The 27,874-nt window shown below is 35.4% G+C and overlaps 5 protein-coding genes across 15 annotated transcripts in view; 3 read left to right on the forward strand and 2 right to left on the reverse strand.

Annotated features, from left to right (window-relative positions):
* The window catches only part of LOC106089346 (EGFR adapter protein), a 33,363-nt gene extending 21,586 nt beyond the window's left edge, over nucleotides 1-11,777 (forward strand). For all 9 annotated transcript variants that reach the window (XM_013255170.2, XM_013255169.2, XM_013255171.2 and 6 more), the window contains exons 4-6: nucleotides 10,075-10,354; nucleotides 10,434-10,714; nucleotides 11,266-11,777. In XM_013255170.2, the coding sequence (XP_013110624.2) occupies nucleotides 10,075-10,354; nucleotides 10,434-10,714; nucleotides 11,266-11,487 (783 nt within the window). In that variant the 3' untranslated portion in view covers nucleotides 11,488-11,777. The remainder of the gene's footprint in view (nucleotides 1-10,074; nucleotides 10,355-10,433; nucleotides 10,715-11,265) is intronic.
* A 5,396-nt stretch (nucleotides 11,778-17,173) lies between these two features.
* On the forward strand, nucleotides 17,174-18,017 carry LOC106089359 (probable prefoldin subunit 4). Its single transcript, XM_013255193.2, has 3 exons — nucleotides 17,174-17,325; nucleotides 17,470-17,691; nucleotides 17,766-18,017. Exons 1-3 carry the CDS (start codon nucleotides 17,281-17,283, stop codon nucleotides 17,913-17,915), a joined length of 417 nt encoding a protein of 138 aa, XP_013110647.1. The 5' UTR covers nucleotides 17,174-17,280; the 3' UTR covers nucleotides 17,916-18,017.
* Nucleotides 18,018-18,072: 55 nt separating this feature from the next.
* On the reverse strand, nucleotides 18,073-19,760 carry LOC106089358 (phosphatidylinositol N-acetylglucosaminyltransferase subunit C). The gene has a single exon (XM_013255191.2). The coding sequence runs from the start codon at nucleotides 19,700-19,702 to the stop codon at nucleotides 18,857-18,859; it is 846 nt and encodes a 281-aa protein (XP_013110645.1). The 5' UTR covers nucleotides 19,703-19,760; the 3' UTR covers nucleotides 18,073-18,856.
* A 909-nt stretch (nucleotides 19,761-20,669) lies between these two features.
* Nucleotides 20,670-22,385, forward strand: LOC106089344 (eukaryotic translation initiation factor 3 subunit E). The gene is made up of 3 exons (XM_013255166.2): nucleotides 20,670-20,888; nucleotides 20,973-21,365; nucleotides 21,433-22,385. The coding sequence occupies exons 1-3, from the start codon at nucleotides 20,799-20,801 to the stop codon at nucleotides 22,252-22,254; spliced, it is 1,305 nt and encodes a 434-aa protein (XP_013110620.1). The 5' UTR covers nucleotides 20,670-20,798; the 3' UTR covers nucleotides 22,255-22,385.
* Nucleotides 22,386-22,875: 490 nt separating this feature from the next.
* On the reverse strand, nucleotides 22,876-27,874 carry LOC106089341 (uncharacterized). 3 transcript variants are annotated; one of them, XM_013255161.2, is made up of 8 exons: nucleotides 27,593-27,874; nucleotides 27,418-27,509; nucleotides 27,209-27,353; nucleotides 26,258-26,990; nucleotides 25,871-26,196; nucleotides 25,638-25,808; nucleotides 23,156-25,572; nucleotides 22,876-23,095 (listed from the first exon to the last, which is right to left on the reverse strand). In XM_013255161.2, the coding sequence occupies exons 1-8, from the start codon at nucleotides 27,672-27,674 to the stop codon at nucleotides 23,045-23,047; spliced, it is 4,017 nt and encodes a 1,338-aa protein (XP_013110615.2). In that variant the 5' UTR covers nucleotides 27,675-27,874; the 3' UTR covers nucleotides 22,876-23,044. The 3 variants fall into 3 exon arrangements, with proteins under 3 accessions (XP_013110615.2, XP_013110617.2, XP_013110616.2); XM_013255163.2 differs by having other exon boundaries at nucleotides 26,258-26,933; nucleotides 27,581-27,874; XM_013255162.2 differs by having other exon boundaries at nucleotides 27,581-27,874.

The following is a 27,874-nucleotide window of genomic DNA, read 5'->3' on the forward strand; positions in this document are numbered from 1 at the left end:
ACAGTGAGTTTTGTTAGGACGTTCGACATCTTTCTTCAATTTGGCCCAGATCGGTCCAGATTTGCATATAGCTGCCATATAGACCGATCTCTCGATTTAAGGTTTTGAACCCGTAAAAGGCGCATTTATTGTCCCATATTGCCGAAATTTGGGACAGTGAGTTGTGTTAGGACCTTCGACGTACTTCTTCAATTTGGCCCAGATCGGTTCAGATTTGAATATAGCTGCCATATAGACCGATCTCTCGATTTAAGGTTTTGGGTCCATAAAAGGCGCATTTATTGTCCGATTTCGCCAAAATTTGGGACAGTGAGTTGCGTTAGACCCTTCGACATCTTCTTAAATTTGGCCCAGATCGGTCCAGTTTTGGATATAGCTGCCGTATAGACCGATCTCTCGATTTAAGGTTTTGGACCCATAAAAGGCGCATTTATTGTCCGATGTCGCCAAAATTTGGGACAGTGAGTTGTGTTAGGATCTTCGACATCTTTCTTCAATTTGGCCCAGATCGGTTCAGATTTGAATACAGCTGCCATATAGACCGATATCTCGATTTAAAGTCTTGGCCACATAAAAGGCACATTTATAATACGATTTCACCGAAATTTGACACAGTGGCTTATGGATTTTCGACATCCGTGTCGTATATGATTCAGATCGGTTTATTGAACAATAACTTGTACTTATTAGTATTTGGTCCAAATCGGAACATATTTCGATGGGGCATGGGGCATAAGGTATGCATTTTTCACCGGATTTCACCGAATGGTGGTTTACATATATACCCGAGTTGGTGGGTGTCCAAAGTTCGGCCCGGCCTCTTTTTACTTGTTCATAATTTTTTTGAAATGTTTAAAAAAAAATACTTTTTAAATATTTTTATTTCGATTTTTTTTCTTAAATATTCCGACAGATTTATTTCTAAAGAAAATTTTCTCAAGTTTTGTTTTAATAAAAATTTTATAATTTGTATTTTTCATCTTTTCTGGAAAAAAAAATCTGCTATGTCCCTAAGTTGTTAAGATTGTTAAGATTCTTTGTCTGGCGTCAATGCCTATACGCACAAGCTGAAGCATTCATTTTGTGTAGGAATTCAAAATCATTTATCCATAACATTCTCTAATTGAAAATGTGACACTTTTACAAGAAATGAGCAATATGGGCCCATTTGTGCATTCACAATCTGCAATCATAGATACAAACGTATGTATGTATGTATGTGCATTGTTAATACACACAGATATGAATGCAATTATGTACAAATGGGAATATGGGTGGGTTTGCGCTTTCGCTTGCCTATAGAGGCAAGTGTGCAAATGTGTAAATCTGGGCAATGCTTGGCTGACTTCGCCTTGTGTTTACATGGTATGTAAGAGCAGTATACCCAAAGCATCGGCATCCTTTCTAACCCAGGATGCAGAACACACATATACCTAGGCACTGGCACCGCACTTATCTATTTGTAAAACACACACACACACAGGAACACGTCAATATGGCTTGTGTTCCATTTCTTGGGGCCACTGTTTACATGGCAGGCAACAACTTGGCACAATTACGATTGTTGCAGCTTCTGTCGTCTTACTATGTCGATGGGTTTTGAATTGGATCTGGGTGTTAGCTGATGGGCCCCAAGTACATTGGCAACAACGACGACAACAGGTACATCAAAGTAAGCGTTACTCCATCATAATGTACACAAGGAGCAGAAATGTTGATAGATGGAAGGTGGTGGTGGTGGGCTGGTGGTGATGCATCCATACATCATTCATCGCCTTGCCTTAGCCCCAAAGGCACAGGAGGATAACAGTTAGAATTGTTGTATGTTGTTGTTTTTATTGTATGGGGAGCTAGTGGAGCAATCTGTATGAACTCCGCAAGACAAACAAACATACTGAGGCTTACGCAAATATTCTTGGCAAGATGAACTGATTTTTAAAATTAATTAAATGATTCAATTCATTGAAGATTTTAAAGGTTATTTTATACAGTGAAAAGCATAAGCGTGCATCCTCAGAAAATTAATATCCAGAAATTTTTCCATATAAAAGTTCATCTCAATTTCAAAAAAAAATCTAATTTTCATAGAAAATGTATCGATGATTAGCGTCTATCGAATAACATTTACACAGAAATGTGTAATTATTATGTGACAGATATTGAAAAGCACGTTCTGTCCAAAATAAAGTTATGAAAAAAAGAAGAAAAGTTTGGAAAATTAAAGAAGAGAAATATTCGATGTACCATCTTTGGCAAAAGCTCTAATCAACACGTACACACTACGAGTACGATCATGTCGTGCCATATAAAAAGCCTATTAGAAAATTTCATGTCAATCGAATTTTCATAGAAAAGTTCATGTTAATCAATTTTCTTAGAAAATTTGATATCAATCGGAAGACGAATGGCATTAGACCACTGTTTAATGCTTTCTATTCAAAGAATAGTATAGCGAAAAACATTTAAAAGTCAGCAAAAAGTGTGTTGTTGCTAGAAGCATTTGACTGGTTTCCTGTATCGCGCGATTTCATTTTCGACCAAGAAAAATCATCAGCAGGAGATGTCAAATGGATCATGGTGCTTTAGAACCATTGCAACTAGAGTAACTTGTAAAGCACACATCTGAATTTGAACAGGGCTCTTTAAGTCAAATTCAAATGTGTGCTTTCCAACTTACTCTAGTTGCAATGGTTCTAAAGAACCATGATCCATTTGACATCTCCTGCTGATGATTTTTCTTGGTCGAAAATGAAATCGCGCGATACAGGAAACCAGTCAAATGTTTCTAGCAACAACACACTTTTTGCTGACTTTTAAATGTTTTTTGCTATACTATTCTTTGAATAGAAAGCATTAAACAATGGTCTAAAGCAGGACAATATCCTGCAATGCAATCTCAATAAGATTTTAAGACCAAATAAAGAAAGTGCAAACAGATAAAATTTTTTATTGAAAATCGAAATCAAAATTTTCGTATAAAATTGAAATTTTCGTAGGAAATCGCAAATCGCAATTTTTTGTAGAAAATTGAAATTTTACATAGAAGGTTTTTAAGAAATTCAAATTTTTGTGGAAAATCAAAATTTTCGTAGAATATCGAAATAATTGCTTAAAATCGAAATTTTCGTGACAAATCGAAATTTTCGCAAAAAATCTAAATTTACGTAAAAAACCAAATTTTTTTACAAATCGAATTTTCGCAAAAAATCTAAATTTACGTAAAAAACCAAATTTTCTTAACAAATCGAAATTTTCGTAACAAATCGAAATTTTCGTAACAAATCGAAATTTTCGTAAAAAATCTAAATTTTCGTAAAAAATCTAAATTTTCGTAAAAAATCTAAATTTTCGTAAAAAATTGAAATTTTCGTAACAAATCGAAATTTTCGTAACAAATCGAAATTTTCGTAAAAAATCTAAATTTTCGTAAAAAATCTAAATTTTCTTAATAAATCGAAATTTTCGTAAAAAATCGAAATTTTCTTAAAAAATCGAAATTTATGTAAGAAATCGAAATTTATGTAGATAACCAATTGAATAAACTGAAATTTTTATGTAAAAAATTTTTAATTTTTGTAAAAATTCCATGTAGTAAATCCAAATTTTCGTAAAAAATCCTAATTTTTGTGTGAAATCCAAACTTTTATTGAAAATCTTAATCTTTGTAGAAAATCCGATTTTTTTTTTAAGAATCGAAGTTTTTGTAGAAAATCAAATTTTTTGTAGGAAATCAAATTTTTTGTTAAAAATCTAAATTTTTTGAAAATCAAAATTTTCGTAGAACATCAAAATTCACATGTTTTGCGCTAAATTTATTTGGTCTTGAAATAATTCATACAATTGGATATTGTCCCGCTGCAGACCATAGGGTAATCTGTTTCCATTATAAATAGAACACAAAAAACCGTGTTTTAAAGTTAGGCAGAAAAATGTGTTTTTTGCTTTGTAATACCGTTTGATCGGTTTCCTAAATCGCGATTTCCTTTGGAACCACCCAAACTCGTCGGTAGGATTTGTCAAAAAGGTATGTCTTCTAGGTTGAAACTATGCTCTTAAGAGTATTTTCATCTGTAGCGCAGCAAGAAAGAAAATTACTTCGCTTCATATTTTTCTACCAAATGAAGACATCCAACTATTACAAAGAAACACACTTGTTTCAGATTACCCTATGGGCTGCAGCCGGACAATATCCGATTGTATGAAATTTAAAATTTTCGAAGAATATCAAAATTTTCGAAGAAAATCAAAATTTTCAAAGAAAATCAAAATTTTCGAAGAAAATCAAAATTTTCGTGGAAAATCAAAATTTTCAAAGAAAATCAAAATTTTCAAAGAAAATCAAAATTTTCGAAGAAAATCAAAATTTTCGAAGAAAATCAAAATTTTCGGAAAAAATCGATAAAAACCCAAAAAATCGAAAATCAAAATTTTCGAAAAAAATCAAATTTTTCGAAGAAAATCAAAATTTTCAAAGAAAATTAAAATTTTCGAAGAAAAATCAAAATATTCGAAGAAGATCAAAATTTTTGGAAAAAATCGATATAACCCAAAAAATCGAAATTTTTGCAAAAAAATTTTAATTTATCGACATTTTGGTGAAAATTTATTTTTGACGAAATTTCAGTCAAAAATCAATTTTTTATAGATAATTTTAATTTTTTTTTTTTTCGTAAAAGAATTTCGGCGAAACTTTCGTAAAAAATTCTGTTATCGAAATTTTCATAGTTTATTATCGAAATTTTAATAGAAAATTGATGTTATCGAAATTTTCATACAAAATTACATGTTAGCAAAATTTTTTTACAAAAAATCTAAATTTTCTAAAAAAAAATTATATTTAACGAATTTTAAAAAATAATCGAAATCTTTCATAGAAAATTTGGTGCGCATCCGAAGTAATAAGTCAATGGAGTTTAGATTTTCTTGCCTAACAAATATTTTCTCTGTTCCTTAACAGAATGTTCGTCAGAAAAACGAGAACATTGGCTAACTAAAAAGTTATTGGAGCTCTCGGAAAAAAAATGAAAAATACAATAGAACCTCTTTCCATTAGTTAATGAAAATAATCTTTCTATGATTATTTTTTCAATGAGCAACCTTAATATTCATTTCCTATGTACTGCAGAATAAAATATGCACTGCTCTCTTGCTATGCATATGTAAATATTGTAACTTAAACATTTATTGTAATTTCTGTTGTTGTACGTAATGCAAAACTCCAACGATATGCTTTTTCAATGCAAAACAAAACAAAAAAATTGGAAAAGGGATGCAAGTGATTTGATGGATGCAAAATTTCCTCCTCTAGCAAAACTTTGCAATTACACACAAAAGTTCGACGACTCCATTGTCGGATGGTGTGCCGGAAAGCAATGGAGAGTAGTAGCAGTAGTAGTAAGAGGATACTGTGTGCACTCACTGTACAACGGAATTGTTGGCTTTTGACCGAGATACATATTCCGGATTGCAATTGTACCATTTCAAGCAAACTTCTATTGTCTTCTTTCCGGTTGCAGAGAGGAACAGAGGTTGTAGAGCGCACGAATTGCTATTGTTCATATATGGACAAATTGCAAAGAGGAATAATTATTCTGGACGTTGATTGTTCCGGACATCGAATGTCGAGGAAAGTAATTTTGCAGGTGAAAGTGTTTCAAAGCAAATAGCATAGAAGAGCAGTTTCATTAAGACTTTAAATACAGGAAATTCTTTTGAAATATTTGAAAGAAACCAAATGTACATGAGGTAATGGAAAACGTAAAGCTATGGTTTTTAATTAAAGAAGGTATTGTTAATAAAAAGAATTATGGTAAAAACAACATTTGTTTTTGAGAGAATGCAAATGCGGTGGGCAACGGAATAAAAATTCTTTTGATCGCATAAAAAAAAGATGGTAAAGGAACCAGTTTATGTTTGAATCCTTTTCTTTTACTTTAATAGCGTAGAATAGCGTTCCAACCGCCTCGATCTTTTGCGCTCATTTTATATCTCTGACACCATGTCTCGAGGTTTCTCCCACCACTTGATCTCTCCATCGGGCTTTTGGTCGTCCCGGTTTGCGTGTACCACCGTGTTTGCCTTCAAAAGACTTCCTTGCTGGAGCTTCTTCATCCATTCCCACAACATGACCTAGCCAACGCAGCCGTTGTATTGTGATACCTGTAACTATGCTGTCGTCGTCACACAGATCATACAGCTCATGGTTCATACGACGCCTATATTCTCCATTGACGCAAACTAGTCAATATGTTTTATGAAGAAACTTTCTCTCAAATACTCCAAGTACTGCCTCATCTGCTATCACAAGTACCCATGCTCCTGAACCATGTAACAACACGAGTAGTATCAGTGTCTTGTATAGCGTAATCTTCGTCTGTCAAGTGGGGGTCTTCCTTCTAAACTGCTTACTTAATCCAAAGTAGCATCTGTTCGCTTTATCTCAAAACTGGTGTCATTAGTTTCGATTACGGCGGTGCCGAGGTAGATAAAGTTACTGACAATCTCAAAGTTGTGGTTACCAACTTTCTCCATTTTCTTTATCTGCTCGGTTGTACAAGGCGATGAAACCATCCATTTCGTCTTATCTCCATTTACTGCCTGATCCATTTTCACTGACTCTCTTTCGATTCTTTCAAAGGCTGCAGTTACTACTTCCGGTGACCGACCTATGATGTCGATGTCGTCGGCATAGGCGAGTAGCATGTGTTCACTTGTGATTCTATTCACGTCTGCATCTCTTAAAATCTTCTTCAGCAGGATATTAAAGAGATCACACGATAGGCTGTCTGCTTGTCTGAAACATCGTTTGGTATTAAATGGATCCGAGAGATTCTTTCTTTTTCAGTAAGTGTCATCCTGCAGAGTCCTATTAATTTTGCAGGGATAGCTAACTCAGACATGGCTTGAAATACCTTTGATCGTGAAGGGGTATCAAAAGCGGCTTTGTAGTCAACAACGAAATGTTATGTGTTGATTTGTCCTTCTCGGGTCTTTTCCAGGACTTGGCGTAGTTTGAATATCTGGTCTAGGGTCTAAAGCCTCATTGATAGGGCCCAAATATCTCATTGACTTTAGGTTTTAATCTTTCGAGAGTATCATGTACGCGATGGTAAGGAGACTAACTCCTCTGTAGTTTGCACATTACGTCTTGTCTCCTTTCTTGTGAACGGGACATAGAGTGCTGAGGTTCCAATCATCGGGTATGCGTTCTTCTAGCCTTATTAGCGTGTCGCTTCCGGTCTTAAATAGTTCGGCTCCTGCTGCCTTGTTGTTCTTCAGTCGGGTCACTGCTACTTGGACCACCTCATTCTGACTAGGAGATAAACTATCGATATTTAATTTTTTGACTGATTATCGATTGTTATTTTTCCGATAGATACTATCGCAAAAGTTAAATTTTTTGCAAAAATAAGCAATCCTACACTGAATGTACCCTTTAAGATACATTGCGCCTATAGAGGTCTGATTAGGACATTTTGTACAATGATTTCTCTCATGTCTCCCAACTGACTAGGTTTTATTTGATCTGTGCATTGATATTGCTTCTATATAAATCGATTTTCTGATTTTAAATTCTCATTTTCGTGTGAAATATAGGTGATGAGAAATTAACTATAATATCGATACTATCGATATTTATTATTAAAACTATCGAGAATATCGAATGTTGCTATTATGGATAGTTTGCCAGCTCTATATCTGTGCCAGTTACCAGATTTTCTTCCTTGTCTCTGCAAGAGGATGTACCAAAGCCATTGATGTTGAATTCTTTGGTAGAATTTCCGGGCTTCATTCTGACTACTGTACATGTCAATTCGATCACACTCACGTCTTTCCATTTCCTTTTTCTTTCTGCGGAATAGACGTTTCTTGAATCCACCTGGCCTAAAACCAATAATAAGGCCCAATTTAAACGCCGAATTCAATTTTCTATATTCGCATTCCGTTGAATAACTTTTCTGTACAATGGAAAAGGGCTCAATCCTTTTTTATTGGAATATATGAGAGAAGTATACTCGCTGTTCCTCAATGGAATGTTCATGGCTAAATTTGCTATGGAATATAATGCGCTAAGGTTCCTATCATTTGGTATAAGGCGTCTTTGTTCAGATTGTACAAACAAATCTATGCATGTTCCTAATTGGCGCACCACCTCTACTCTTCAAAAGCTCAGTTGGCAAGCCATTGATTGTCACTGCCTTATAATTATATAAAAAATAACATTCAGGTCCCTGCTCTTTCGATTTGATCCTTGCTATGTGGCAAACACTCTTCGAGTATTGGTACTGAGGTGTTTTTTAGCTGCTACCTTTTTTTATATATAATATTCTAAGCTATTAACACCAGGGTGACTCTATGTTATCACCGTGAATCGAATTTTTTCGTATATAATCGAAATTTGATTAGAAAACCTAATTTTTCGCAGAAAATTTTAATTTTCGTATAATGTCGAAATTTTCGTAGGAATTTCAAATTTTTGTTAAAAAATCAAATTTTCGTTAAAACACGAATTTTTGTAGAAAATCGAAATTTTCGTAGAAAATCGAAATTTTCGTAGAAAATCGAAATTTTCGTAGAAAATCGAAATTTTCGTAGAAAATCGAAATTTTCGTTGAAAATCGAAATTTTCGTTGAAAATCGAAATTTTCGTTCAAAATCGAAATTTTCGTGCAAAATCGAAATTTTCGTAGAAAATCGAAATTTTCGTAGAAAATCGAAATTTTCGTAGAAAATCGAAATTTTCGTAGAAAATCGAAATTTTCGTAGAAAATCGAAATTTTCGTAGAAAATCGAAATTTTCGTAGAAAATCGAAATTTTTGTAGAAAATCGAAATTTTCGTAGAAAATCGAAATTTTCGTAATAAGTCAAAATTTTCGTTGAAAATCGAAATTTTCGTATAAAATCGAAATTTTCGGGGAAAATTTTTTCGAATAAAATCGAAATTTTTTTAGGAAATCGAAATTTTCGTAAAAAAAATCGAACTTTTCGTATAAAATCTAAATTTTCGTAAAAAATCTAATTTTTTGTAGAAAATCGAAATTGTGTTATAAAATTAAAATTTTTGTAGAAATTCGAAATTTTTGTAGAAAATCGAAATTTTTGTAAAAATTCAAAATTATTGTAGAAAACCGAAATTTTTTTTACAAAAGTGAACTTTTGGTAGAAAATCGAAATATTCGTAAAAAACCAAATTTTCGAAGAATATATCGAAATCGAAATTTTCCTAGAGTATTTTACGTAGGTTTTTGTAAAATCGATTTTTTCATAAAAAATAGATTTTTACGAAAAAAATCGATTTTTTAAGATTATCGAAAATTTTTTAGAAAATTTAAATTTTCTTAAAAAAGTAAATTTTCTTAGAAAATCAAAATCAATATCTCAGTTTCTAAGCTAATAACACCACGTGGCACATAGGTGAACACATTAGCATCCTGATGAATATATTGGGTTGCCCAAAAAGTAATTGCGGATTTTTCATATAGTCGGCGTTGACAAATTTTTTCACAGCTTGTGAAAATTCTTTCTTCTGTCAGTTATCAGCTGTTACTTTTAGCTTGCTTTTGAAAAAAAGTGTAAAAAAGTATATTTGATTAAAGTTCAGTTTTATTAAAAATGAATTTACTTTCTTTTAAAAAATCCGCAATTACTTTTTGGGCAACCCAATAGTATTAGGAAATTTGTCTGCCGTTCTTAACTCCTCACTGGCGCTGGCTGCATTTGTGAGGAATTCTTCAGCAATGTAAAATTTCCCTACTATGTGGTATCGCTTTGCACCATGCTGTCAAAACTTCACTTTATAGGCTTTTTGTTAACAAGGTTCCTTATGTCAAAACTAGAATCGAACGACACAAACCGATATATTACATTTCTCCCCGTTGTTCTTAAATGAAACGTTCGTAGGAAAATTTAATTTTTTTATTGATCTAGCACATCTTAGTTTACTACCTTTTAAATATATCAATGGTAGCCACGTAGAGGCAGTTTGATGAAAAAGAACAGGCCTTTTTTATTAGTAATTTCCAGCATATCCCTAAGAAAGTTTTTACAAACCTCTATCGATTTTCTTCTTTTAGGTAAAACGTTTAACCATGGGCATTGGTTTGAAAAGATCCACCGAAGATAGTCGACCCCTGGTGCTGCCCACAACGCCAACCACCCTTAACACCTACACCACGCAAAATTTTTCCGATGGCTATGTGAACGAGGCCATTTGTGATCCGGATAAATTTATTTCAACACGTTTTGGTGATTCATGTCGACAATCGTTAACGGATTTAAAAAGTACCCAATGTTTTCCCGAACCAAATACGGAATTTGGATATCAAAAATCTTTTCTAAGGAAAACTTGTAGTGGTGAGAATTATAAAACATTTTCCAAATATTAATTGGACATTTTATTTTTTGTAATTTTATTATAACTTCTTATTTGTAGCCAATTCCAGTCCAAAGATTATATCTCCAAGTGGAACTTTGCGTTTCGAAGGCCTTACAATGGCCGAAGAAAATGAATTGAAGGGAGCACCTTGGTTTCAAGCCGGCCTACCCAGAGAGATATCGTTGGAAGTCTTATCGAAACAAAATCCCGGCTCATTTTTAGTTCGGCAAAGCAATACGAAGCCCGGTTGTTTTGCATTATCACTACGTGTACCTCCACCAGCTCCCAAAGTGGCACATTATTTGATTTTAAAGACTCCTAATGGTTACAAAATTAAGGTAAAAAATAAATCGAGGCTTCATATTATTTGTTGATATTATAAAAGAAAGGGAAAGTAATTTAAAAGCGACGTTATGCAAGTATCCATCGAAGTTGACTTGTTCGCAGAGAAGCTTCCAGGAGGCACGTTTTGCCGCTCTGGTCATCTTCTGGGTAAACATCGTAAATTACGACCCTAAGCTATATTTCAAAAAAAACAAAAGCTGTTGGGTAAAAACATTATATCTACTCTCTGAGGCCACCATTGCGCAGAGGTCAGCATGTCCGCCTATAACGCTGAACGCCTGGGAAAACAGTTTTCAGCGGTGGTTTTCGCCTCATAATGCTGTCAACATTGGTGAGGTACTATGCCATGTAAAACTTCTCTCCAAAGTGGTGTCGCACTGCGGCACGCCGTTCGGACTCGGCTATAAAAAGGAGGCCCCATATCATTGAGCTTAAACTTGAATCGGACTGCACCTGTTCCTTCCACTAAGGAATGGCCCAAACTCCCAAATTATTTATTGTATTTAAAAAAATAATTTCTTATTTCTTCCCCTCTATTTTATAGGGTTTCACGAAGGAATTTTCATCGTTAAGAGCCCTTATTACCCACCACTCGGTTATGCCAGAACTATTGCCCGTGCCTTTAAATCTGCCTAGACCCACAACGAATATGTCGTCGAACAGCAGCACACGTGATAATAGGGGCAACAGTTTGGACTCTGGCCATTTCGATACATATGGCTCATTAAATGATTTTCGCAAGATGATGTCCGATTTGAATGTATGACTACAAGATGATGATCTTCTGAATGGAGATGGATGGCCAAAATAAAAACAAAAAATAACATTTAAAAAAGACCCCTTAATTAAGAATATATATATATTTTTTTTTGTCAAATATATATGTATGTACTAAAATAATAATCCCCTGGGATCAAATGGATTTGTGTTTTTGTAATTGTTTTTTTTTTTCTAATAATTTATAATTTTGCCAAGTGTATGCCACGGATTTATAAACAATTGAACCCATTTCATTATTTTTCTAATGCTATTTGAATTTATAGTTAAATGTGTATACTAATCGCAATTATAGACAAAATACAACAAATTAAAAAAAAAAAAAACATTTAAAACAAACAAAAGTTCATAATCTGTGAATAAACTGTTAACAGTACGCATTAAATTCGCATTGTTTACAGAAATCGTAAATCTTTAAAAGTACAGACATAGATATACTTATATTATTAAATATACTATAATGTTAACAAAAATTTAATAATAATCAAAACTCTATTTCACAATCTCTAATCTTTGCCCTTAAAACGGTGAGTAAAAGCAGGAAAAACGATTAATGATGTAGAAAAGAAAGAAACCGAATTGGTCCAGTTCTTTGGATGATTTCCCATTTAAAATTTATAAATGGGTGCCATAAAGTCCGTAACACCCTTCATATGTTCAAAATGTAATAACTACGGTTGGCAAATGGGAACATTATCGCAAGTTACCCAAAGTCTGATGAACATATATATGGGAGTTATATCTAATTCTGAACCGATTGCGAGCAAACTTCTCAGATATAGTGGTAGTTGTCGCAAGATTGGTCAACAAATGCGCTTGCAGTGGCTCTAGGAGTGAAAATCGGGGAATATGCATATCTGACAGCTATATCGAAATTTGTATGATTTTCACTAGAAAAGTTGGGAGTCATAAGAAAATTTTTCCCGCCAAATTTCGAGAGAATCGGTTAACAAAGGGGCACTTTAGTGCAATTTTTCTTAAAATCGGACGAATATATATATGGGAGCTATAATTTTGCTAAAAAATTTAATTTTCATAAAAAAGGGAAAATTTCGTATTAATACGAATTATTTGTAACAAATCTAATTTTTTGTATAAAATCGAAAATTTCGTCAAAAAGTTAAATTTTTGTAGAAAATCGAAATTTTCGTATAAAATGGAAAATTTTCTTTAAAAAGTGAAATTTTCGTAGCATATCCAAATTTTCGTACAAGTTGAAATATTCGTAAAAAATAGAAAAGTCGAGGATCATAAGAAAATCACTCCTGCCAAATTTCGAGAGAATCGGTAAACAAATGGGCACTTTATTGCAATATTTCTCAAAATCGGACGAACATATATATGGCAGCTATATCTACATCTGAACCGAAAACGAAATTTCGCTAAAAAATTAAATTTTGCTAAAAAAGTGAAAATTTCGTCGAAATTCGAATTATTTGTAAAAAATAATGTTTTGTATGAAATCGAAATTTTTGTAGAAAATCTAAATTTTCGGTAAAAAGTGAAATTTTCGTTAAAAAGTCAAATTTTCTAAAAAAATTAAATTTTGCTAAAAAAATTAAATATTGCTAAAAAAAGTAACAATTTCGTAGAAATTCGAATTATTTGTAAAAAATCTAATGTTTTGTATGAAATCGAAATTTTTTTGAAAATCGAAATTTTCGTTAAAAAGTGAAATTTTCGTAAAAAACCTAAATTTTCGTTTATAATCGATTTTTTTTTTTAAAAAGTGAAATTTTCGCAGAATATCCAACTTTTCGTACAAATTGAAGTTTTCGTAGAAAATCGAAATATTCGTAAAAAATCCAAATTTTCGTAAAAAATCCAAATTTTCGTAGAAAACAGAAATTTTCGTAGAATATCGAAATTTTCCTAGAGTATTTTTCGTAAAAATCGATTTTTTTTTCTAAAAAATCGATTTTTGCAGATTATCGAAAATTTTGTAGAAAATTTAAATTTTCTTAAAAAAGTAAATTTTCTTAAAAAATCAAAATCAATATCTTATTTTCTAAGCTAATAACACCAGCGTGGCACATAGGTTACCATTGAGAACACATTAGCATCCTGGTGAAGATAGTGTTAGGAAATTTGTCTGCCGTTCTTAATTCCTCACTGACGAACATATATTTGGGAGCTATGTCTAAATCTGAACCGATTTCGAGTAACCTTCTCAGATATTGTGGTAGTCGTCGAGAAAAGCGTTGTACAAAATGTTGGCAAGATTGGTCAGTAAATGCGCTTGCTGTAACTCTAGAAATTTAAATCGGGCGATATATTGGGTTGCCCAAAAAGTAATTGCGGATTTTTTAAAAGAAAGTAATTGCATTTTTAATAAAACTTAGAATGAACTTTAATCAAATATACTTTTTTCTAAAGCAAGCTAAAAGTAACAACTGATAACTGACAGAAGAAAGAATGCAATTACAGAGTCACAAGCTGTGAAAAAATTTGTCAACGCCGACTATATGAAAAATCTGCAATTACTGTTTGGGCAACCCAATATATATGAGAGCTATATCTAAATCTGAACCGATTTCTATGAAATTCACAGTAATGTCGAGATTCATAAGATAATCATTATTGCCAAAATTCGTGAGAACCGGTGTACAAAAGACAATTTTATTGTATTATTATTGCAAATCGGAAGAACATATATATATGGAAGCTATATCGAAATCTGAACCATTTTTTCCAATTTCAATAGGCTTCGTCTCTAGGCCGAAAAACGTGACTGTACCGAATTTTATGACGATCAGATGAAAACTGCGACCTGTACTTTGTACACAAATTAACCTGGACAGACGGACATAGCTAAATCGAATCAGATAGTGATGCTGAGTCTAACGGTATACTTATTAATGGGTCTATCTCTCTTCCTTCTGGGTGTTACAAACAAATTCACCAACTTATAATACCCTGTATCACAGTAATGGTGTAGGATATAAATAGCGAACAAGTTGGCGTATGACGTTTGGCATACAAGTGTATAATTATCAAAAAGTGAATATACGCACCCATGGCCAATAAACTTAATACAGAAATGATTGGGACTATGTCAGAGGTTCTCGCCAAATCATTAAAGTTATGAAGTAAAGGATATGTCTACTTCCACTGGACCATAACAGTAGACATAATACCTACTTTGCTTTCACTTCGTCTCCCACGCCCCTAACTTGCACTGCGTCACTCCGAAAGACTTCGAATTAAACAAGTTTATTTCCTCTGGCCTTCTAGGCCAAATCGTCGGATCTTTTATTTTCCCCCTTACTTACTCCGCAAGATAATTTAGATTATCCCAGCATAGAAGACATTGACGACAATGTCAACAGGAGTACGACTACCCTAGTGGAGACTTTCAAAGATAGTTGTCCTCTTCGAGTAAGGAAATCAGCCCAAGAAAACCCTGAATGACCGGGGAGATTCGCATCATTTGGGAAAGAGGTCCGCAGACTTTATAACAGAGCTCGTCGTAAAAAAGCGGAAGTTTACTGGGATGTGTACTACACACGGCTCAAGGAATACAATAAGATTACCAGAGCTGTAAAACATGCCTCCTGTGAGCTTTTCTGAGAACAGGTCGATAGCGTTAATGACTTAGCTAAGATGAAAAAGTTTCTCTCAAAAACGCATGTCCAAACTGAAACGTTAGTAGAAAACATGGGAGTTACAAGAGAGACAACAGAGGACATGTTGAGGCTTTTGGTGAAAACGCATTATCCACAGAACACGACAGGACTCACGGAGACTCCGGAAACTTGGAATAATGAGGTTGATCGAAGGCTTATCATAACGGATCTTATCTATTTAACGTCACTCCTTTGGTTGCCCACCATAAATGACCTATTCCGGATGCTGACTAAGGAGGGATTTGAACCCGTCTGCTATGCAGACGATGTTATAATACCACTTAGGGTAATGATCCAAACCAGCTATGAAAAAGGGCCGAAAAGGTCTTGCATATGGCAAATGATGGGGCTAGACCCAGGGGTCTTAATGTCAACCCAGTGAAGACTGAAATATGCAAGGGGGTCCAATTTGACGCACCATGGCTTGCGATGGTAATTTGTCATTAAATTATCGATTTCGGGGAAGAAAATATCTATCCTCCGAGCATATCTTGTCATCTCAAAGATAAACAAAACAAATGGTGTTCAAAAAGTTATTAAGTTAGGTTGAAAAGAGGGTGCGGATATTAAGACGCCCCATGCCACTATGGACATACACCTAAGCCAGTAATCGGCTTTTTGCGCTCTAAATACTAAAAAGGTAACATCGCAAAAGAAATTCTAAGTTAGTTGAACCATCATGCCACGCCCCTCAGTTGGTTTATGTCTGGTATTGTTTCCCCACCTAAGTGCCGGTGTTTGTTAGACGGGCAATGACATGCGCCTTAATTTATTATTTTCAACTGTGTTAGTGTGCCATACTGATTCGGAGCGGATGATCCAAAAATTCAGATGAGAATTACTCCCACTAGCGGCTCAGGAAAAAAATCGTTATATCAGTTAATATGGAATCTAGGATCATTCTTGACATGGTTATTAGACCATTCTTGACATGGTAAGTGCAAATCTGAGATCAAACCTTTGGGAAAGTTTAATCAAGTAAGGACAATATAAGGTTTAAACGAAAGTTTCCTGGTAGAATATTACGAATCTGACATCCGAATTTGTTTCATCGAGTTTTTTAAGTGAGGCCGTATTCAGCGAAGAATATGCCCCAACTTCTGGCATTGATGTTAGCTGACCTACTGCGACAAGGCTATTTTCAAAAAATATGTTAATGTGTTTAGCAGATGGCATGAATTTTCTGCCTCCGAAACACTGAGCAAATGGGCATAGTTTAAAATAGCATTTTATAAGCGGGATAACATTTAACTTGTAAAAAAAAAGATGAATGATACTCACTGCAATTTGTGTGTTTATATAATTTAATTTGTGTAGAATTTAAAATAATCCAACCTTCAAATTCAACGACGCTATGACCTGTGTTGGGTTGTCATTCCACTTTTCTGAAGGAAACTTTGAGACACTTCTTTTAACGCCGAAATGCTTTGAATAATCGATTACAAAATCGAATCATCGACTTTTACCTTTAAAAAGTGTTGCCATTTTACCTTTTTCCACCAAATTTGGTCTGATGAATTTCTAAATTTAATCTAAAACCTTCTATTAGTGTATCCTGATTTGACATAAGAGTGTATTAGGACACAACTCAAATGACCAGTTTTCATGGTACATCATGATACGTGGTATTGGTGGAAATAAGAGTGTATGCGTCACATGTACACATAACCATCAGTCATGGCATGGCAGCCGGTTGTACGTACCAGCAAGGTTCTTGTTGATTAGAGCTTTTGCAAAAAACGGTGCATCGATATTTTCTTTAATTTACCATACTTTTCTTATCTATTTCAGATTTATTTTCGACAGAAAGTATTTTTCAATATCTGTCAAGTAATGATTATACGTTCCTGTACAAACGGTAATAGATAGACGCCAATCGTCGAAAAAATCAAATGATTTTGATTATTCAGCCATGACTGATGGTTATGTGTATATGTGACGCACACTTTCATCATCATCAGGGTGTGCCGTGTAAAGTCCCTATTCTACTTTTCAAGGGAACCCTGCCTTCCCCCTTACAAAATAAAAGAAAATCGATAACTTTACAATCGACTTTTACTTCTAAAGTTCTCAAGAAAAAAAAACAACACAAAAATTAACAACTGTTCGAATAATTAAAGAAACTCACTAAAAGCTGCATTCTATTCATCTCAAAAATGGCAGCAAAAGTAGCTTCTGCACCAAATAAAGTATTTCAAAATGTAAGTTGACTAAAATGAGTATAACACAGTGTGTGTACAACAGGACACTTTTTCTAACCTCACATTACTGCAATGCTTACTCATTTTTGTGGAACACTTGGTAATGGTTCCAAAGTATCTATTAATCTTTTGCTTATTGTTTAGCATGATGATGTCCATATATCCTTTGAGGACCAACAAAAAATTAATAAATTTGCCAAGCACAACGCCCGCATGGATGAACTGAAAGTCGAGTTGGAAATGAAGAAAAATGACTTGAAGAGTGTTGAAGAAGCTCTTGATGAAATTGAGCTATTCGATGAGGATGAGGATATACCATTCCTTTTCGGTGAGGTATTTTTATCACACAAGCTCTCAAGAACACAGGTATAAAATAAATACAGAAATTGTCAAGTTATGTATAGTTGGTATAACATTTCGTATGTGTTGTGTTTTTGTAGGAACTGTTGCAAGAAACTAAAGAACAGACCTTGAAGGAAATTGCTAGCATAGAAGCCAAAGCCAATGACATAAAAACTGAAATGAATGAACTGAAAGCCCAATTGTATCAACGATTTGGCAGTAATATTTCACTGGAAAGCGATGATTAGGAAGATGACCAAATTTTTAATATTCGAACAAACATGATTACCGCTTTAAATTTTTCAATGGATAAGCTGCGCTTTAATAATAATTAATTCTAAACAGTAAAATTTAGTCTAACTTATTCTGTATTATTTCATGGACTATCATCACTTATTCTAACGTACTGTATTGTTTCATGAACTATCAAAAAGTTAAGGGAAAGCGAATTAAACACCATTTTTGCATTTAATTTAGACGCCTACAAAAAATCGATTTTTTATATCTGCAATCATTCTCGGACAGGGTTGTTCCGTAGCATTGCACCCATAACGAACATTGAAAAATGATTCGGATGTTTTCGCCAGGATTCGAATCTAGACGTTCACTGTCAAAGGCGAACCCAAAATGGCCTCCCAGATTACAAATGAGTTGCATATAAATTGGAGTACATCTCCGCCTAGGGCTGTTAGATATGATAAAGGTCACTGGCCATTCATCTTAACCACATTCGTAAAGCAATCTTATTTGTAGTCGATGCATTAAAAATGGAAATATATTCTAATTTTATCTATGCCTGCAAAAATTCTGAAGGATAAATAGTCTGTAGACTTCTTTTCTTGTACACTATACCTGAACAAGAGTAAGCTGCCAGTGCTATTGGGTGCTTTCTGTATAACGATTTAAGAGAAATTCTATTGATAGTGGGCATAGCCACAATGAATCATAATAACGGGGTCAAAGTGCATGTTGGATAAGCAACAGCCACACTACTACATGGTTTAATGACATAATATCACAAAACCATTTATTCTAGTTAGTAAACTACATATGTATGTATTTATTTATACAAACTTAATAACAAAATGTGGTATAAATTGTATAATATTATTGCTACTAAAAATTATATACATTACAAACGCAGTCTTTTCTTACAATTATTATCTATAAGTACAGAATGTAGTAAATGCTATAATTTTATATCGATATTATCATCGGTTGTTTCTTCGACAATAGCTTCATCCCATGGCCCGTGGATGTTATGCTTGTGTCTCTGTTGAATCACAAAAATACATGGACATACAAAATTAATGAAGAGCGTTAAGGACACATAAATCCACAAAACGTTTAACGATATGGTCCAGAGGAAATACAAGTCCACAATAAAAATAGGCAAGAAAAAATAAGAACACCAGTATTCCCTTACTACCATAGGATAGAGGACAAAAAATATGGCCGCCTCCACTAGCAAGACAAAAGCATGATATGACGTAGCAAGACGTGAAGCCAAACAAATTGACCCAAAAATGGCGGCATTAACTGATATGGCCTTGGAAACCATTGCAACCGAAAGACCATAATCACAGAACAAAACATTAATTAGCATTACAATGAATGTCATGGAGAATATCGTATCCGTCGATATGGCATCTGTAAGCGTGTGTAAAACTGGAGCAAGTAAGTATCCAAAGAGTAAAACCGTCAGCAATGTTTTCGAGTCTTCTATGGCCATGGAGAATGTCAGCATCTTCCCTCGAAAGCAGATATAACCCATTATGGTCACAGTAAAAGAGGGCCAAAAAATAGAGGAGGGTGAGACTTTGTCGCTGTACAGCATGTAGAAAATAATAAGGAAGCCCGTAATGCAGGATATTTGGTTGTTGAGAACTGTGATACCGCGAATCACTTCACCAAGGCTGTAGAAACGTACATGCAGATTGGTTCTTAAGTCCTTTAGAAATGTCGGATCCGTGTAGTTGTCCTCATAATCGTAATTTTCATAAAGATTTTTTCGCCACTGTCTTCTTTTGGACATTAGATTTAATTTAATATTTTCTACAATGCCTATATGCTATTCTATTTATTATTAAATTAAAAAAAAAAATTAAACATATGACCAAGGGCACATTTCATTAGTGAATAACGTAGCGTAAACTTTAAAATAAGACGTAAATGTACTAGAGGTACTTTGCCTCCTAGAACCACGTTTTACACTGCTCTTAAAATACTGACTAAGGCTCTAGTCAGCTGATTTTATAAAGAGAAACAAATTAAATCTGGAAGTAAAGAGCAGTGTAAATGGGATTTAATGACTGGCACTATGTTTGTTGTTCGCCGGTGGAAACACATATTACTTTTTTGAAACACTTCAAAAATTTCATTTTTTTTGCCATTTTCCTCACTATAAGCAGGACAAGTAGTACACTTTTCCGCCTATTTTTAGCCAACGTTTCGCCGACGTTTTTTTATACGGAGTTTGACAGCATTCTGCCTGAAAAGCTAAAAAGAATAATCAGCTATAAGCAGAGTACTACTTTAAGCCTATTTTAACCAACGTTTCGCCGACGTTTTTTATATGGAGTTTGACAGCATTGCGCAAGAAAAGCTGAACAGAATACTCGGCTTTAGTTAGCGTCTCCATGTGTCCAGCGCTACTATAAACTTGCCATCATTGTGGTTTTATAGGAAAGCCTTTGGAACTAAAGGGATTTTTAAAAATTTTTAAATGTGTTGTTTTACTTTGACACTCATATAAAAATAAATTTCTGACTCTGATTGGTTGAATCAAATTTGCCGAAAATTGAAAATGTCAGGGCGAATCGAATTTTAGTCGTCTTGCTTCCAAATTTTGAATTCGCCGATGTGCCCACCTTATTAAATTCGCCTTAGTACCAACCTTTAAACATATTCGAACGTATTTCAATTGAATTGCGCTTTTCTTGGCATCTGGCAGCCCTGTCTTGAGTTATTTTAGTACAACTGCCACACACTTTGACATTTCTCTTCTTCTTTCCTTTTCTTTTTGCCAAAAGGCGAGTGGAATTCTTTTTTCGCGTCAGCACGTTATTTTTGCTATAAATCTAAGCAAATAAGCATTACAAGTGAGGAATATAAGCAAATTATACAGCAAGATGGCAGAGTTTGATTTAACCAGGATAAATTGCCAATTTTTGGATCGGCATTTAACATTTCCCTTATTGGAATTTTTATGTGGCAAAGAGGTTAGTTTTGAGTTCATTTGATCTCCAAAGCATTGCACAGTCATTAGGAATTAACGTTGTAACCGTGATCTATAACCATTACAGATCTATGATCAGAAAGAACTTTTGGAATATATTTTGGAGACTGTTAACAAAACGAACATGATTGATTACACCATGGACACACGCAAGCGTTTGGGCTTGAGTCAGGAGATGCCTGAAGAGCTTGTACAACGTAAAGGCGAAGTTTTGGCCACCCTTAAAATGTTGCAGAATGAAGTTGCTCCCCTTATGAAGGCAACAGATGTCCTCAAGAATGGCGAAAGCATGAAGGATACTAAAACCTTTGTCAATGCTTTACAAAAGGACTATAACTTCAAAATAGAGCATTTGGAAAGTGCCTACAAATTGGCAAAATATTTATACGAGTGTGGTAACTACCAAGAATCTACATCGTATCTTTATTTCTGTTTGATTGTTATGTCTCCCGATGATAAGGTAATAATTTTAGGCATATTTTATAAAGTACTTCATTTCATAACAATTCTTATTTACTACTTTTTAGAACTACCTAAATGTTTTATGGGGCAAATTAGCTGCAGAAATTTTAACCTTGAACTGGAATACAGCCTTGGAGGATTTGACCCGCTTGCGTGATTACATAGACAATGCCAATTTTTCTACCATTCAGGCCTTGCAACAACGCACCTGGCTTATACATTGGTCCGTTTTGGTATTTTTCAATCATCCCAAAGGGCGTGATTTAATCATTGAGATGTTCTTGTACAAGCCGTTGTATTTAAATGCCATTCAGACTATGTGTCCACACATCATGCGCTACTTGGCCACCGCCGTTATTATCAATCGCACTCGTCGTAATGCCCTCAAGGATCTCATAAAAGTGATTCAACAAGAATCATACACATATCGCGATCCAATTACCGAATTCTTGGAGTGCCTTTATGTCAATTTCGATTTCGAAGGTGCTCGTCTCAAATTGCACGAGTGCCAAACGGTTATTTTGAATGATTTCTTCATTGTTGCCTGCCTCAATGAGTTCGTTGAAGATGCTCGCCTTATGATCTTCGAAACCTTCTGCCGCATCCATCAGTGTATAACTATTAGCATGTTGGCCGACAAACTGAATATGAATCCTGCAGAAGCTGAATGTTGGATTGTCAATCTTATACGCAATGCTCGTCTTAATGCAAAAATAGATTCGAAATTGGGACATGTCGTCATGGGTACACAACCATTGAGTCCTTATCAGCAATTGGTGGAAAAAATAGATTCACTGTCAATGCGCTCCGAACATTTGGCAGGTTTAATTGAACGTAAGAGTAAGCAAAAGAATCAAGAGTCCATTGACTCATGGAAATACTATTAAATTATCTTTAGTTTTGTACAGTATCACGTAAAGTTAAATATTTTCTATGATTCCATTTGATACGCTGTATTGTCTATCTAAAAGCCTTCAGAATAAAATGACAACTAAACCTTTCTGGGCGACCAAAACAATTGTAATGTTTGCCGATTATTACCTTAGAGCTAAGTCGTAAGGGTGGCTTTGTTGCTTGTCAAAAACATCAAGTGTTGTGTAGGCCGTTTGCCTTTACCGTGTGTAGAGAGCGAATGAGCAATGGATGCAAAAAATGAAAACGCGTTTCAATACTGAACATATCACCATCCTCGAAGAAAAAAATTGTTCCCCCTACATAGGAAACGACTTTGCTCTCCAAAGAGAGCTCACCAAGAATCGATGCACTGATATGAAGTCTTATGGACTCTTAGGGTTTAAAGGTGTGCAGTGTCCGATTAACGCTCATTTGGCAAAGTATTTGTTTTGGAGTTCCTTGTGGGCCCAATCACCTTCCCCATTTGCTCGTCGATTAACAAACGAAGATGCGTGTGTATCCTGTCTATTCTTCGTCAGGCTTTCTTAACCTACTCGTGCATGGGAACAACTTTATTTCTCGAAAATACTTACCAATCTATCTTAAACAAGATATGCAATTGTACACAATCTTTATTGTTACATGTATTATTTACTAAAACAATATGACGCTTTTAACATAAAACTTGAGATGAATAGGAAAGGACACGATTATGACAAATGGGATAAAATTACGTATGCATAAGAAACAAAATTAAACGCAAATATAAAAGTATGTTAAAAATCACTCCACAAATTTTACTGGCACCACAATGCGTTCATTCTCCATATAGACCTGGCATATAAAAAGAAAATAGAATAAAATATAGCTGCACATTAGGCTCAAAGAACTCACCATAATAAAAATGTCGCCGCGATAGTCTTCTTGCATGGCAGATGCATTGACATTGACCACAATCTCAATTTGGCCATTATCTGGAGCTACATAACCTTCGGAGGGTAGAAATCTCAACAATTGTTTCCTATTACAGCTAACTTCGAAATACTGTCTCGACTTAAAGCCATTGAACACAAATAATGAGACCCTTTCTTGACGACGACTCACATTTATTTCCAAATTGGCCGGCTTAACTGACCACATATTTTGCTGGGTGCTGCTAGATGCAACACGTTCTTCGCTTTCAGTGCTTTCTTCGTACATTTCGTTAACAGTCCCCAGACTTGAAGAGGTGGGAGGTGTGGGCGAATCAGCTGCACACACCACTGTACGAAACAAAACGGTTTCATCTCCCTCCGGCAGAAAGAGTGATGAGGCGTCCGCAGTTTCATCCATGCTATCATAATTGATTGTAAGTAGGATTTCGTGTATACGAAAACCGGATGTTAAATCCATGGCAACACTTGGATTCTCTTGTATGTCTGCCAATTCCTTCATTTCCGTTTCGCCTTCGAATTCAGTCCACAACATGTCCAATACATTGGAAGACATTTTTGAACGTTCTTTTTCACTCATTTGGCACAAAAGACGTCGTATCCTTTGGCGATTTGCTTCATCTCCGCAAATGACGCGCATATTGCCCAACGTTAAAACATTTCTCATTTTCTTTAACATTTTTCTTATATCTTCTCTACGTGGCTTGAAAGTAATACGCGCCTCGATTGTCTGTTGAGGAGGTATGAGTATTTTTTTAGGGTATATTTCAAAGGCGTCACTAAGGCGCGGTAGCAAAAGACCCAGGGAATCAATTGATACCACGGCAAAGGCCAACAACGGCCCTTTGTTGTAAAAACTTATACTACGCTCCAATGGCTGTGCTAACTCGCATATATCACCCATAGTTATGAACGGACTTCCCACTGGACCCATTAGAATGTTTTGTGGCACTATGCTGGCGTTGCCGCCATAGCCATACAGGGCAACGTCCAAAAATGGCTGAACAATTGCTGCAGCTCCGGTGGGTGCATAAAACAAAAGCTTGCCTATGGCCACTCCACGTACTGTGGGGCAGAAGCTTATATTTATAGAACGACACTCTTGGGTATGCAGTGTAATGGTGTTATTACGTTCGGAATTGACTATCTGAAATCCGGGACCAATTACTTCAATGCGTATGACCAAACGCTTGTTGACAATATTTTTGATTTGCATTGACTTGCGTGAATCGCTGCGTAGTTTAATGCTACCCCAGGACAGTTCCAAAGTAGTGACTTTAAGTGGCACTTGTTTGCCATCACGATGGCTGAACTCACTTGAACTAGAACATCGTGAAATGCTGCGCATGTTCGAACTGGAAGTAACGGATCGGGCTGAATGCATAGTGCTGTAGCTGCATGTACTTGACGCTTCACTTCCCACTGGAGAGGAGGCAGCTTTTCGCTCTGATAAACCGCCAGTTGGTGTAAGCAGCTGACGTTCCGAATTACTGGTGGTATCAAGAACCGGAGTGGGGGACGATAAATGGTAACGCGAAGATGACAACGACGATAGGGGAGAACTTTCAACTCGAAGCTCACCAGCATTGCGGGGCGACAATTGTGCACCACCATTACGCCCCGCTAGAGTAGATCCCAGCTTGCTGGATGACAAATTAGGTGATATACCAAAGTCGCAATCAGCGTTACGTGGATCGCCATCAAGACGAGTAGAACACAAGGATTTTGTTTCTTTGACACAGTTCAAGGCAGGCCTTTTATCATACACTGATGAGCGAGAAGACCTAAAATTGACGGGAGTCCTGGCATCAACAGGTGAATCTGATACGTTTGCATGCAAAGGGCTTCTATCTCTTGGAGACTTTCTGCGTACACGACGACTGACATTCTGTTTGGGTGTACCCGGCCATTCATCGTTATCCGCTTCCTCTCCGTCATCAACTGTAGCTTCTACAACACGTATATTTGGAACTGCAGAAGTCAACTCAATAGGGCTCAGTGGCGATCTAGGTTGCTGCTGCGCATGGCTGCGCTCCATTTTCTTCATATCGCTAGAGTTTAAAAGGGACTCTGTAAAACTTATGGTATCTGATAAATCAACTCTACTGCCATCACTACCACGACCTGTAATGGGATCAACATTTTCCTTATTCTCTAAAATGTTGTTGGCAATTTCCTGGGATCCCAGTTTGAAATCGGCGCACAACGATAGCCCACTTTTAGGTCGTGGGGAAAAATTTGATCCATTACAGTTAGAAACAGTTTTATCATGTTGCGTTAGCTGAGGATTCAAACAAGATTTCGACTTAGTGGCCTGCATCATCAAATGCCCAGTTAATTTATTAGTTGACGTGTTTTTTGGGTCCATGTCCAAATTTTCTAAAATTAAATTAGAAATGTAGCAGACGAAATAAAATATAATTATCATTGTCATGTTAGCTTACCCAACGCTCTGTCAATGGCTGACATACTCAAGAGATATGAATTTTCCATTGCACTGGCTGTGTGCTTATTTTCAAACGTTGAAATTACATGGTCTTTTACTTTAGTGCCCGCATTGGAGGCATTTGGAGGCGCCAAAGATTTTTCAGAGCCTGAGCGATTGTCCATATTTTCTATATGAATTTTTATAATGGGTTTTAAAAATTACTTTTATTTTAAAATCTAAACGGCTCACCTAACGCTCTTCCGATGGCAGATTTACTTAAAAGATAGGAGTTTTCGGATGCGTTGCCAGAGTCCTTGCTTTCATGGTTGAGATGTACTTGGCTGGAAACTCGAGTATAGGTTTTGTTATCAATCTGGGGAGTTACTGCAACTGATGCCGAACCGTCGCTAACAACATTTGAAGTAGTCACCATATTGCTGTCCTCATCATCCATCAAGGCAAATGGTGTGCGACATTTTTCCGGGCTCTTTGATTTGACTATATCCCAAATGTTTTCAGAGCGCATATGGAAAAAATTTCCTACCGAAAAATTTGGATCGCCTGCTAAAATGTAACTGGAAGCAGAGATTGTTAACAGCATTAAGCAGTTAAAAAAGTAATCCATATTTAACATACTTGGAGGCAGATGGCGAGTCAAAACCATTGGAGATAGACTCACCAGACACAGCTGCCTTCTCTTTGGCTTGTTGGCTTAAAGTTTTTGCTGGTATAGCTGCATATTCCTCGGCCCATGATATTTCATCCATTATTAATATCGATTGCATAAGTTCCCCCGGAGCAAATTCTTCATTTGAAAATCCGCTCTCATCACCGGTGCCTGCACCAGCACTAAAAGCAAACGATGATCCTCCAGCACCTCCATTAAACGAAAGCTGTGATAGGGATTGTTTGGAAATTGACATATCTGCCGTACGAGGCAAACTTTTTTCCTGACCATCACCAAATGAACTACAAACGCTGGATGACGAAACTGATGACATGCTTAAGAGTTTATCTGCAGCCACATCTAAAGCACCACTTGGATCTAAAGATGGTTCGCCGCCATTGAGTGTCTTACAAAGGTTACGAGTTTTAGTGGCGAAGGAAGAAGCTAAAATTTCTTCCACAGTTAAATTTTTTAATTTTTGTTTTGTTTCAGCTGTCGTTGCCTTTGAGTTGCGTATTTCTTTTTTATATAAGGTTGAGCGGCCGGTCATTTCGCTTGGTTCAAATGAGATCTTTGCTTCTTTACAAGCCGACGGTGGATTAGAAGAAGTGGTCTCCAAATTTATAGTTTCATCGGTCACTAAATCTGATATATTGATTGTGTTAGGACGTCGAAAAGGTACATAATCTGTGTGATCAAGTGCTGTATATATGGTAATTGGGGAATGTGCAAGGTGTGAAAGGTCGGAAAAAAAACATGATATTGTTTTAAAGAGAAACAAATGCAGTGATGTAGAATAAAAACAACAGAAATCGCATTTTATGTTGAATTGTTATTAGAGCGCTAGATCTCATGAATTAATGCGATATTATAAACTGCAATAAACATGGAATGAATTGTATATGCTAAACATCACTTACGCATAGAATTTTCCGTATTTGATGCATTATTGATGATACTACGCATATTTTCCTTATTTGCTGTTACTTCGAAAGGTTTCTTAAAAACATCTGGGGACTTTCCTACTGATTTCTGCAAAGCTTCCAAAGCTTTCTTTCGTTCCATCTACACAAAAGACCAACTATTACAAAAGGAAACTGAAAATAGGTTAAACTTTCAAAGGACTTACATTCAAACGATCACTAATGCGACGATCTGTTCCACCATTTGCAACACTTTTGTATGTATTTTTGAAAGATTCATTGGACAAATCGCCAAAAACTGAAAATTGCAATATTTAAAGTAACTATACATGGATTTGTGTATGAAAAATAATTTCACTCTTGTATTACATCTTCCTCTACCCTTTAATCTATCCATATTAAGTATGCCCAGCGATGTATCATCACCACCACCATAATTTGACGAGCTTGCATTCCTTTCCATAACTTTTCGTTTCAATTAAATCGAATGACATTCAAACAAAAACACCATTTAAATAAATGAAAAAAATAGATTAATATAAAGTCCTCCTTCTATATTATTTCTTTGTTTATTTTTCGTTGGTAATATAGCCACAGGATTCAGCAAAATTTAATGGAGCTGTCCGTCCTCCTTTGCGCCACACAATTTTTAAGCCTTTCTCA

This window comes from Stomoxys calcitrans, chromosome 1 (assembly GCF_963082655.1).
Source record: "Stomoxys calcitrans chromosome 1, idStoCalc2.1, whole genome shotgun sequence".
Taxonomy (NCBI): domain Eukaryota; kingdom Metazoa; phylum Arthropoda; class Insecta; order Diptera; family Muscidae; genus Stomoxys; species Stomoxys calcitrans.

What these genes read in the sequence shown, in the direction of transcription:
- LOC106089344 (XM_013255166.2), top strand. Translation starts at nt 20,799, where the DNA reads ATGGCAGAGTTTGATTTAACCAGGATAAATTGCCAATTTTTGGATCGG. An exon ending in AATTTTTATGTGGCAAAGAG is followed by an intron (nt 20,889 to 20,972) that starts GTTAGTTTTGAG and finishes TAACCATTACAG; the next exon opens with ATCTATGATCAGAAAGAACT. An exon ending in TTATGTCTCCCGATGATAAG is followed by an intron (nt 21,366 to 21,432) that starts GTAATAATTTTA and finishes ACTACTTTTTAG; the next exon opens with AACTACCTAAATGTTTTATG.
- LOC106089359 (XM_013255193.2), top strand. Translation starts at nt 17,281, where the DNA reads ATGGCAGCAAAAGTAGCTTCTGCACCAAATAAAGTATTTCAAAAT. An exon ending in CAAATAAAGTATTTCAAAAT is followed by an intron (nt 17,326 to 17,469) that starts GTAAGTTGACTA and finishes CTTATTGTTTAG; the next exon opens with CATGATGATGTCCATATATC. An exon ending in ACAAGCTCTCAAGAACACAG is followed by an intron (nt 17,692 to 17,765) that starts GTATAAAATAAA and finishes GTGTTTTTGTAG; the next exon opens with GAACTGTTGCAAGAAACTAA.
- LOC106089341 (XM_013255162.2), bottom strand. Translation starts at nt 27,674, where the DNA reads ATGGAAAGGAATGCAAGCTCGTCAAATTATGGTGGTGGTGATGATACA. An exon ending in ATTAAAGGGTAGAGGAAGAT is followed by an intron (nt 27,510 to 27,580) that starts GTAATACAAGAG and finishes TGCAATTTTCAG; the next exon opens with TTTTTGGCGATTTGTCCAAT. An exon ending in AAATACGGAAAATTCTATGC is followed by an intron (nt 26,991 to 27,208) that starts GTAAGTGATGTT and finishes CCATATATACAG; the next exon opens with CACTTGATCACACAGATTAT.
- LOC106089358 (XM_013255191.2), bottom strand. Translation starts at nt 19,702, where the DNA reads ATGTCCAAAAGAAGACAGTGGCGAAAAAATCTTTATGAAAATTACGAT.